This window comes from Cimex lectularius, unplaced genomic scaffold, assembly GCF_000648675.2.
Source record: "Cimex lectularius strain Harlan isolate CLEC.00 unplaced genomic scaffold, Clec_2.1 scaffold210, whole genome shotgun sequence".
NCBI classification, from domain to species: domain Eukaryota; kingdom Metazoa; phylum Arthropoda; class Insecta; order Hemiptera; family Cimicidae; genus Cimex; species Cimex lectularius.
In genome coordinates, this window is record NW_019392884.1 from 678,152 (window position 1) to 689,497 (window position 11,346).

Sequence of the window (11,346 nt, forward strand, 5' to 3'; positions counted from 1 at the left end):
GTTGTATTGATTATTGTTGTGTAGAACGTAGCCAGGCCTAAGTCCCCTACACGTCCATTCTCGCTGTGACTTGTGTTTGCTCTTCACAGTCCACAGATCTTTTGTCTTTCCTCTTATGATCACTTGTAAATCTTACAAAATCCTCTGGGAATAATTATTGAACAAGAAAAAACCATTCATGAGTAGGATTGTGGAGATGAAATCCTGACTTTTTCTAACATTTCAAAAATAAGACAAAAACTGGTTTTAAAAAATTTAGAAAAACCCTCAAAAATAAAAATGCTAAAAATATGGTAACCTGAAAACCTTTTTTTTTTTGCTGCCTCAGGTGATGCATAAGTCACTGCACAGAACTTAAAACCAGTTTTTTATTTTTTATTATTTATCACTTTTTTTTAATGATTTTTTATAATGCAGCAACTTTGACAATTAGTTATTTAGTCATTATTTGAGTTAATAATGTTGAAATTTCATTTTAAAAAGTTGTTTTAATTTTAAAATTTATAATAAATATATTTGTAATATTTTCACACAATAAATTCAAACTATTTACATCAAAAATATTATTTAATTAAAATGATTTACTACAAATTAATCTATGTAGAAAGGTGTTCTTTGAAGAACTGGGGATACAGTACAATTTTTGCCGCGAAAGCCGAGTGGTTAAGGCGTCAGACTCTCGGCTATTAGATCCCATGGTCATGGGTTTGATCCCCATCATCGCCTCTGGACTTTTTCTGACGCCTAAGAGGACCGGTGGCCGCAATTGAAAGAAATTGACACGGCACTCATCAATGGAAGGAGCGGGATCAGATCTCAGCGACCCTGAATTTGATCCCAACTACCTTCAAAAATGCGTTTCTTCGATGGATGGCACACCGGGGGCTACACTTGTGTTGCGAGCCCTCAAAAAATGGAGCCAGGGATAAAGTACAATAAGCTGTACAGCTGTAGTGCTCAGGAGGGAACTCCTCTAGTTCCTGGTAGCCATTGTAAAAAAATTTTTTTTTTCTCTAACTACAACTTAAGCAGTAGAAGAACGCCCTCACTTGCTTACCTCGTCTTTCAGCTCTTCAGCGCAATTTACGCAAGATTTGTCCTTTTTGTCTCCAAGACGTTGAAGGCGAAGGAGCAGGAAAATGGTCAATAAGAGGATGAAGGAAACCAGAGGCTCTATCATGTCCGATCAGAAGTTATTTAGCTTCTTCTTGTCAACTGCATTAATTAACGAACAAAATGCTATTCGTGAAAGCTTCGGGAGGTGAAAGGCCAACTTTTTTTATCTAAAAAATTAGCAAAAATTAATTTTAAAAAGTTTAAAAAAAACCTGAAAAATAAAAATTTTATATTTACCATTGATTACGGAACCATTCTCACACGTAAATGGTGCTATGCCAGAACCCGCTAGTTTGGAACCTTTTCACCCTAAATTGAAAATTAATGACTTTGAAGGATTAAATAGTGAATACTCAACCATCTTAAATTAAAAACACCGCAGGAATGCACCGAGATCACTTTCAAGAGCCTGAAGAACTTTCTTTGGATCACATTGCATAAAATTGTAAGTACCCTGTTTTTTCTTTTTTCCGGGGTTATTCGGCAGGCTTTAGTACCAAATTATCTTATCGCTTTTTAAATTTTTGTTTTAAGTTTTTATCCACATCCCCGGTCAAAGCACTTGTTGGGCTTGGAACTGTGGCAGCCTAGGCATCCTGCTTTCATTGGCTGGATCCATTTAAAAAAAAAAAAAAAAAAAAAAAAAAAGAGATTTTTATTGAATTAGTTAAATATTATAAAATAAAACGACGACAATGTTTTACAATATATATATATTTTACATTACATACATCTCATGTAAATTTTACATAAAATTTATGCTTTACAGATAAAAACATAGTTTAAAATTAAAATTTGTTGAGGTCAAGTTCTTCAACGAGATCTTCTTCATCTTCAAAATCCATATCGTCTTCCTCTTTGACGAGTGATTCATTTGATTCTTTTTTAGAGACCTTCTTCTTCTCCTTCTTCTTCTGTTTCTTGACTTTGTCATCAGGATTGCTGGAAAATGAATAATTAAATAAAAATTAACAAATATTATGTAAAATAAATATTAAAAAATATTATATAACAAATATAAAACTAAATTGATCTCTTACTCAATGTCAGGAAATTCGAAATCAGACTCGTCCGAAGGAAACAATTCAGCAGGGCCTTCATCTTCGGATTTGGTTTTGGTTCGTCTTTTAATTTTCAGCATTTCTGGCATGCCATCCTTCGCAATCTGCGTAACAAGCAAAAAAACAGTTATGAAAAAATATAACAGAGAAGTGGAAAGAGAATGAGTGAGAGTGAGTGGGCTCGGGAGAGAGAGGGGGGAGAGAGGAGGGAGAGGGTGAGAGAGATGGAGAGGAGGGTGAGAGTAAAATTTCCGTTGATGATATAAACCTGTTTTAATTCACTCTTGTATAAATTATTGTGGGTGGAATAGAAATGATGGACTACCTTTTAGAAAGGTAAATTATTGTGCTACTTAGTGGCTTAAATCTGCATTATATGCTTATTAATTTCTACAATAATAATTTTAGAACAATTATAACTATCCTGAAATCATTAATTTAACCAACAATTTGGAAAAAATTTACTATTCATCTTAATTTAAGTATGTTCATGTTTTATAAGTAAATAGATATAACAAAAAATAATTATAAAAAAATACCTTTTCGTTTTTAGTCGCCTGTTTGGCCCTTGTGATGGCGCTTGATTTTCGCACTTCTTCCCAGTATTTTTGCAACGGCGTTCCATTCGCTTTCATCTCAGTTTCAAAAGCTTTGATTTTTTCAGTTTCATGTAAGTTAAGCGTCAATTTACTCCTTTTGGAATCAATGAGTTTACTATTTTCCTCTATTTTGACCAAAGCTTGTTTCAACTTTGAAGAATATTTCGGTATTGTACAATCCTTCAAGAATGTTTTTAACTGAAACGTAATGTATTACTCTAATATTGGAAGAAATAATCCATGTAAAATTTATAAAGAAAGGTCAAATTTTGATAGAAAACTTGAAATTATTGACGTGTAATAATAAGTTTGAAATTTTTTTAAACATTTTAACCCAACTATGACAGCTTCAAAGTTAATTAAATTATGGATCAGGCCCCCTGATGCTAAACACGCAGTAAAAAATATGATGAAAGAAAGATGGCAACGTCAGTGGGCAGGGTTGTCGGAGAGGCTCTTGCGAGTCAAGAGCATGGCCGGTAGATGGCCTTCAGAGAATCTGAGCAGGAGACGAGGGATCGTCCTCACCCGACTGAGGATTGGCCATACTCGGTTGACACACGGGCACCCTTATGCAGAGAAAGGTTGATCGATGTGTCCCACAAAATAGAGGCGTGTCGTGCCTTGACTCCATACAGAGAGCGTATAGGCATGCCGCTGGACTTAAGAAAATTTCTCGAGCACGGTAGCGAGTTTCAGAGTCCCCTATTCCGCTTTTTAGGGGAAATTGGGTTTTTTTTATTGCATATAATATGTCTTATGTGTTGTGTCTATATGTTTTGTCTGAGTGAATGTATTTATTAGCATGACTGGTGAGGGGTGAGGGTGAAATATAACGTCATCATCGCCCCTCAAACATTGAGTGTAAGGGTGTGTGTTCGGGGTCGATGGCGGAATATTTATAAAAGTACTCCATCGACCCCAATCTAGATTAGTTTGAGTATAGTTCGTTGGAGGAATATCAAGTACTCCACCGACCAAACGGAATGAGTGTACTGTATGGATGTATTTATGTGTATGAATGTAGTGTTTGAAAGGGTAAATAGAATATAGACTTAGTTGAGGGAAGACCCAGACAAAAAAAAAAAAATTAAATTATGGAGTTTTATGTTTGTGTAAGTCAATATATAATTTAAAAAAAAAATAATTAACACGTTCGCTAAAGTTCTAGAAAAACAAATTGGTTTCACAGGCCTTTAGCTGCCTCAATGTTACTGTGAAGACCATTTTTCAATTTTACCTTTTGGAAATGTTTTACGATTATGAAAAAAAAATTCTTGAAGAGTATTACAAAAATTTGGCAGACAAAAAGGAAATTGATCCCTTTCATATTGAAAGGTCAGCACAAGGATATCCAAGGATCCAAAAACTCAAAAGAGAGAAAGAAGAGCTGATAGGGATCGATGCCAATGGGAAAAAAGGTTGCAGGGTCTGTGGTCTTTGTATTATTTGTTAATTATTGGAACCAATTTATTAGCGACTTATCCCCCTTTTTTTTTTTTTTGTAACGGCCTGAAGCCATAGCCATGTCTCTCTTTCCTCCAGAGGCCCCCCTGCACCGCATGGATTCTCTCCCTTTTTAATTTATCATATCCAGATCACCTTTATATATGGGAGGTTACCCCTCTATCCCTAATTACTCCAAGGATTATCAAAAACTCTGGGTAGCCTGAATGCTAATTAGACTATAATGTTTTATCTTGTCTCTGTGTTTATGAGCATTTGTGCTATTTTATCCAAAACTGATAAGGCCATGAGGTACAGAGATGCCAGCAATAAAATAAAGAAAAGAAATTAGTAGCTTTGAAAGCGAGAAAACTAATGTAGAAATTATACATAAAATGTTTTTACTTGTATGATAACGGGAATGAAAAGATCCGGGGAACCGATCATGTGAGAGTAAGAAGCACACGCTTCGATGAGCAGTTGGAAAACGTATTCAACTACAGCATCGGTGAACGCCGTTTCTGTCATGGCGCTCTTCGAAAGCCTTAGAACAAATGTGAAGTCAAATGGCTTCATCGACGCCTTCTTCATTTGTTTATTTAAATTCGCCTTTGATAAACTCTGAAAAATGTTTTTTTTTTTTAAAGGATATTTTAGTTAATAATATAACATTTTGAAAGCAAGAGGTTATTTAATATTACCTCTAGGATTAATGGCATCACGGGGATGTAAATGCTGGTTTCTCTACCGAGTTTTATAAGCATTTGAATACAGTGGAAACGTAAAGGTATGTACTGAGCTGTTGGTATTAATTTCACACAACCCAATATAATCTAAAATTAAATAAAAATATAAGTAAAATATATTAAAAAAATAAAAAAATAAAAATACCTGGACCAGTGGAAAAACAAGCTGTTTTAACTCAGGTGAATCTTGACTGACACACATTAAATCAATCCACAACCTAAGCGAATGAATATATTGCCAGTTATAAACAGTTTGAAAGCTTTCCTACAACATATTAATCATAAATAAATCATTATCGAAGTTAACACGATTTTATGAAAAGAAATAAGTTTAATAATTAAAACTACCTTTTTGTGGATGGTAATGGCATTTCTTAAGTGAATCGCAAGCTGTCTTATATAAAGAAACGCATGCTCGTACGATAATTGCGGGTCAAGGGAATACATATCCACCAGAGTTTGCTTCATAAAGTTGATCTGAGGCAACGTAGTGGCCGAGACAAATTTACAACCATGGATGTACGCAATGTACATATGCTGTAAAAAATAAATAAATAAATAAAATGTAAAAGTAATAAATATTTCAGGGATTTGTTTAAAATTAATTACTTTGAGGGCGGTATTGAGCAGCGACGACTTCTGCAACGTAGTCAATCTGAGTATACAAAGGTAAGCCAAGACTCGTACAGTTTCTTCGCCCGTACTCCACAACCTCGTCAAATTTTTCACGGCCAATTTGCTCAATTTAGGAAAGCACGCGACGAACGAACAAAATGAGTGTAAATGCTTAAGCATTACGGTCATAATATGCTCAGATGCCACTCCTTCCAATAACTAAAAATATCGACACTTTTATTTTAAAGAAACGATTAAAAAAAAACCTTTATGATTAATAATATTACCTTGAATAAATCCTTGAAATATAATTGAAGGCTTGATTTAACTTTAACCCACCTCTTTGACTTTTCAGGATTTTTTATAGACGTTGGAGTTAATTTTAAAAAGTTAACAATTGCAGGTTGCAAATTCATGACACACATTTCAATAACAGTGTTAAAAACTGAAATATAATGTTTTATTACATATTTTCTTTGGGAAATGTCTATATATTACAAAAAAAAAAAAAAAAAATTACCAGCACTCCCTTCAACTTTATATACAGAAGTATCTTCCCCTATCACTCTATCCAATGCTGCATGAAAAAGCTCCATAACTTTATTTATCGACTGTGAAGATCTACGACATTAAAGGAAAAAATATATTTATGAACGTTCAATCTTGCAATAATTAATTATCTTACGGATTTGAGACCAAGTCTTCCCGCCATTGTTTGAGCATTGAAAGTGTGACTACATTTTTGTCTTTTTTCTCGCCACCTTCCACTTCATAATCACTCTCTTCACTGTCCCCCTTAAATAAAAAATCTCACTTGTTAATATCTTCTTTAGTGTAGTACTTCTTTATGGAAATCAATATTAACAAAACGCCTTGTTAAATGAAATAAAGAAAATAAATTAAATCTTTGTACCTCTAACTCATCTGGTGGAACATGAAGTTTGTCTTCATCATCCCCTTCGTCGCTATCAGACTCTTGAAACTGCAAAAGTTTTTTATCGTTTTCCTGAAGAAACTGATAAAACTCTGGATCGGTGTTTTGCAAATTGGATAGAGCTTTTTTATGCTGAGTACTTTCAAGCCCTAAAAAAAGGTTAAACAAAATAAAATAACCACATTTTATAAATCATGGGAATTGTTTTTCTATAGCTTTCCCAGCCCTGGTGAAGTTGCGCCTTGGCCTCACTCAAGTCAAAATTTACTCTAACAGGGGGGAGGGGCAAAAATTTGTTCCATTGAAAAGTTTATCTAATTACAAAAAGTAGCTAATATATCAATTTTTTTATATTCTGATTAATAAAATCATCTGTCGTCTGGATCCCGAATTACTCTCAAATTGCGGCAGGTTTCTTGAATAAGCTTAACACCCTTGATTGATTCGATCCTGAAAAACAGGCATAGTGAGGTACACAAGTCATTTCGAATTTGCTTCAGCGAGTACCGGTTTGAACTGGAGATGGTATTCGAGCTGGAAAACCAGCTTCCCAGTCGTACTCTTCTAACCTGTAATCTTGCGGTACTTGACAGGTCATGAACATTTATCATCGAGAGCATTCCTAGAATTTAGATCAGGGTTCATCGGTGTTCACTTAGTCTGTGCTGACAGGTCGAGAACTGGCAAGGGTGTGACCTGCTCTGCATAGCAGAGGCTCTTCCACTTCATGATCACTTTACGTGTACACGGCAGAGTTGTATGCAATCAGGCCTATGTTTGGGGTAATTTAGAAATATGCTCAGATGTAGCACCTCAGAAAAACGGTGGTATGCATTTGGGTACCCAGACACAGATGGGCAAGAAGTAAAGGACACTGGCAGGGTCAATGGCACAGACCATCTGAGCGCCGTGTCAAGTGATGGCCCACCAATGGTCTAAAATGCAAGAAAGAATGCTCTCGTTTGAGGATAGGCCATATATACATATTATGCAGGATGAGTGACCATGACCCGAGGGGTTAAATGCCTGGGTAGACTCATACCCCATCCATAAAAAGTCCGGGACTTGGTCGGCTCACGTGTCCTGCATAAACCTCTTGGACCTGTTCACAAACCCCAAGATTTTGGACCATTTAATCTCGGGGATGGTGATGTCCTCTCCTTCAAAGATTTCAAAACTAGACCTAGCATACCTATCACACTCTGCGAGGTAGTGCCTTGCCGTTTCTTCTTTTATTTTGCAAAAACGGCAAAAGGGATCTGGTAGGATACCCATTATGGAGAGGTGTCTTCTCAGTGGATAGGCCATACCTGATTGTCACAAGAGGGAGTCAACCTGTTTCCAAATACGATAATTAATCTGGTGTACTTCTGGGAAGAGAAAACAGCCTTTTTATAAAATATTTTCTGTAATTTCTCTACTCAGTGTTCCCTGTAGCCCCCATACTTGTGTCCTGTAGCACAAAACAGCTCAGCTCACAGAATCAAACAAATTATATTTTTTTAAAGGATATAATTTTTTATGAGAGTGTTCCAGGTTGAACCCATGGTTTACATGCAGTCAGTTTTTCATTGAAATGAAATTTATACAAGATATGAGGGGTCAATGTCAGTCCCAGACATTTGTACCTTGACACTACCTCTATTTCTTTTTTACCGTAAAACCACTTTTCATTGCATGCTGGTCGCCCCTCTTTTTATTAAAAAACATTATTTTTTACTTTTTTTTGTTAACAGTTAGGTTCCAAGGCTAACAATAATCATGTAGTTTATGTTTTTTAGTGACTGCGGCTCGCTTGCTCAGACGATGATATCTTCAGCATACATCACGTGTCTCACATTGATGTTTCCTACTCAAATTCCTCTGTTTATGAACTCGTGTAAATCATTTAAATATTGCCGATAAAATTTTTATCTATTAGTACACCGTCCGAGGTTGATTTAAACCGTTTAATTATATGCACAGGGTATCGTTACAGGCCAGGCATGACTGTAGTCAACATGTTAAAGAAATCTGAGACAAGATTCAACTATTGCAACAAAGCTGAGAATACTTATAACATCTGCAAAAACCCTTTTTTCATTCTACTTTTTATTATTATTGCTTACTTTATAGTTGTTATCATTAAATTTTTCTTAATTAATTTATTTGTATGTACTTTTGCTTTGTTGCCTTGCTATCAAATATTTATTGTTTATTTTTCTTATTTTATCTGTAATTATATTCTTGATCTGTTGACCTGATGTCATATCATTTTAAATATTATTATTATTATATATGTTAATTATTATTATTATTTTTTTTTTTACAGGGGCATCTGACAGCTTGGTCATTTCAGCCCCGAAGCACTAACAAAATACTGCTCTCGATACACTATCACACTAATAAATACATTCACACCAACATACATTGATCACACTCATTCTGTTTGGTTGATGGAGTATTCGATATTCCTCCATCTACCTATTCCCTATAATAAACTAATCTAGATTGGGGTCAATGGGGTATTTTTATAAAATTTCCGCCATCAGTCCAAGCCATACCCACAGCCTGAGAGGCGATGAAGAAGCAACTTCGCCATCAGCCCCCCCCCATTCACACCAATATATACATTCACTCAAACAAAGCACAGAAACACAAAACATAACTTTATACAATAAAAATTCCCTTAAAAAGCTGAATAGGGAACCCTGAAACTCGCTTGCCATGTCTGAGAACCCTCTTTTAATCTGGCGGCATGCCTACTCGTGCCCTGTAGGGAGCCAAGGCATGACACGCTTCGACTATTGGGACACATCGAACAACCTTTCTCAGCATAACGGACACCTGTGGGGGGATTGGCTCACCAGCAAGTGCTCATGTGTCAACCGAGTATGGCCTATTCTTAATTTGGTCATCCACTTAACACGAAGGAGCCTCTCGGATGACCCTGCCCACTGACGCTGCCATTTATCATGTATAATTTTTTTTATAGCTCGTTTAACGTCAGAGGGCCTGATCGCGATATATATGTAATTATTAGTGTAAATGTAACGTTTTCTTAATTAATTTATTTGTATGTACTTTTGTTTTTTGGCTTGCTGTCAAATATTTATTCTTTATTTTTCTTATTTTATATGTAATATTCTTGTTCTGTTCACCTGTTGTCATATCATTTTAAATGTTATTATTACATATGTAATTATTATTGTAAATGTAACTTTTTCTTAATGAATTAATTTGTTTGTACTTTTGTTTTTTGGCTTGCTGTCAAACATTTGTTCTTTATTTTTCTTATTTTAACTGTAATTATATTCTTGTTCTGTTGACCTCTTGTCATATCATTTTAAATATTATTATTGTAAATGTAACTTTTTCTTAATTAGTTTGTAAATTTTCAGTATTTGATATGATCTGTTTATTACTAAATAATTTTATTTATAATTTGTTGAAGTAGTGAAGAGGTCAAGAATGAGGTAGTTTACAAAAAAAACCACCTTTTTCATTTTTTTCCCTATGTTTCAACCTTTATTCAGGCCATCTTCAGGGCATAAAGTGTGGTGCTATTCACACGGTGTCATATCGGTATTGTCTGAGTGTTGTATTTTGTGTGTATTTTATTTATATTTTCTTGCTACATTGGTACGACGCCGACGTTGTCGATGATGGGTATGGGTCTGCGTGTCCAATAATTGACCCTATTGCTGTTCAGCATGAAATTTACATACGTATAGGTCAAAATTGAATTTTTACCATAATGTCCACACAATCGAGCTTTTGGCTTTAAAGGATTGTTGTCAAAAGGTTTTTAGCATTATTACTTGTTATAATGTGATCAACTGTTTTGTGGTAAACTTACAATCATCATCTGTGCTTATGTTTCCATCATCATCATCATGACCATCGCCCTCCTGGCTCAATTCGTCTCCACCATCATCATCATCATCACCATCGCCCTCCTGGCTCAATTCGTCTCCACCATCATCATCATCATCATCACCATCGCCCTCCTGGCTCAATTCGTCTCCACCATCATCACCATCGCCCTCCTGGCTCAATTCGTCTCCACCATCATCTCCATCTAGGCTCGACTCCTCGGCATCATCATCTTGGACTTCTATCTCATCATCGCCGCTAGATTCTTGGCCAAGTTGGTCGCTGGTATCATCATCGGTCCCCTCGTCTTGCTCAGTGTGAACACTCTTGCTGGGTTTTTTGGCAAACCCGTTGGATTTAACTGTCTGTTTCTTGCCTTTCGACTTCATAACCACTATCCGAAAATACAAAAGAACCACGTGGGTCAGACGCCAAACTAACAACTTAGCCTTGAGAAAACCTTCGTTGATTGTTGCATGCTGCCTTGTGGTCTCATTTGTCTGGTGGCGCCACTCCCAGAACGTCAGTCAGTAAGTAAATTCAGACTTACAGAGGATTATGTATATATGATTATGTGTATATGTATGTAGGAGTATGTATAGAACGAAATTTGTAATTTTTATTGTTAATAGAAACCAACTTCTTCTGACAAATGTATGCCAATGGTGAGGCAGGTTATAGTTTTCAACTAGCAATAATCGTAGGTTGCCTGAAAATACATACATTTTTTCAAAAGAAGTTGGTTGTATTTATAATAAAAAGCTTTGAAATACCAAAGGAATAATACATAAGAGTGTAAATCGAAGTGACTGTAAATTATAGATCCATGTCTGCAAGAATGAGGTAGTTTACAAAAAACACCTTTTTCATTTTTTGGTCGCGTTTCGACCTTTATTTGGGACATCTTCAGGTCATAAAGTGTGGTGCTATTCTTGTGGTGTCATATCGGCATTGTCTGAGAGTGTTGTATTTTG

The 11,346-nt window shown here is 35.5% G+C and overlaps 1 protein-coding gene across 2 annotated transcripts; it reads right to left on the reverse strand.

Moving 5' to 3' along the window:
• Positions 1-1,845: 1,845 nt before the first annotated feature.
• On the reverse strand, positions 1,846-10,849 carry LOC106674163 (nucleolar complex protein 2 homolog). Of its 2 annotated transcripts, XM_024229034.1 has the most exons (14): positions 10,494-10,849; positions 10,356-10,394; positions 6,497-6,666; positions 6,269-6,378; positions 6,104-6,204; positions 5,871-6,028; positions 5,578-5,802; positions 5,317-5,505; positions 5,114-5,233; positions 4,924-5,055; positions 4,628-4,843; positions 2,717-2,974; positions 2,157-2,281; positions 1,846-2,058 (listed from the first exon to the last, which is right to left on the reverse strand). In XM_024229034.1, exons 1-14 carry the CDS (start codon positions 10,759-10,761, stop codon positions 1,905-1,907), a joined length of 2,265 nt encoding a protein of 754 aa, XP_024084802.1. In that variant the 5' UTR covers positions 10,762-10,849; the 3' UTR covers positions 1,846-1,904. The 2 variants fall into 2 exon arrangements, with proteins under 2 accessions (XP_024084802.1, XP_014262216.1); XM_014406730.2 differs by having other exon boundaries at positions 1,847-2,058; positions 10,356-10,847.
• Between the last annotated feature and the right edge of the window lie 497 nt (positions 10,850-11,346).

What these genes read in the sequence shown, in the direction of transcription:
- LOC106674163 (XM_014406730.2), bottom strand. Translation starts at nt 10,761, where the DNA reads ATGAAGTCGAAAGGCAAGAAACAGACAGTTAAATCCAACGGGTTTGCC. An exon ending in TTCCACCAGATGAGTTAGAG is followed by an intron (nt 6,379 to 6,496) that starts GTACAAAGATTT and finishes TTTTTATTTAAG; the next exon opens with GGGGACAGTGAAGAGAGTGA. An exon ending in TGCTCAATACCGCCCTCAAA is followed by an intron (nt 5,506 to 5,577) that starts GTAATTAATTTT and finishes TATTTTTTACAG; the next exon opens with CATATGTACATTGCGTACAT.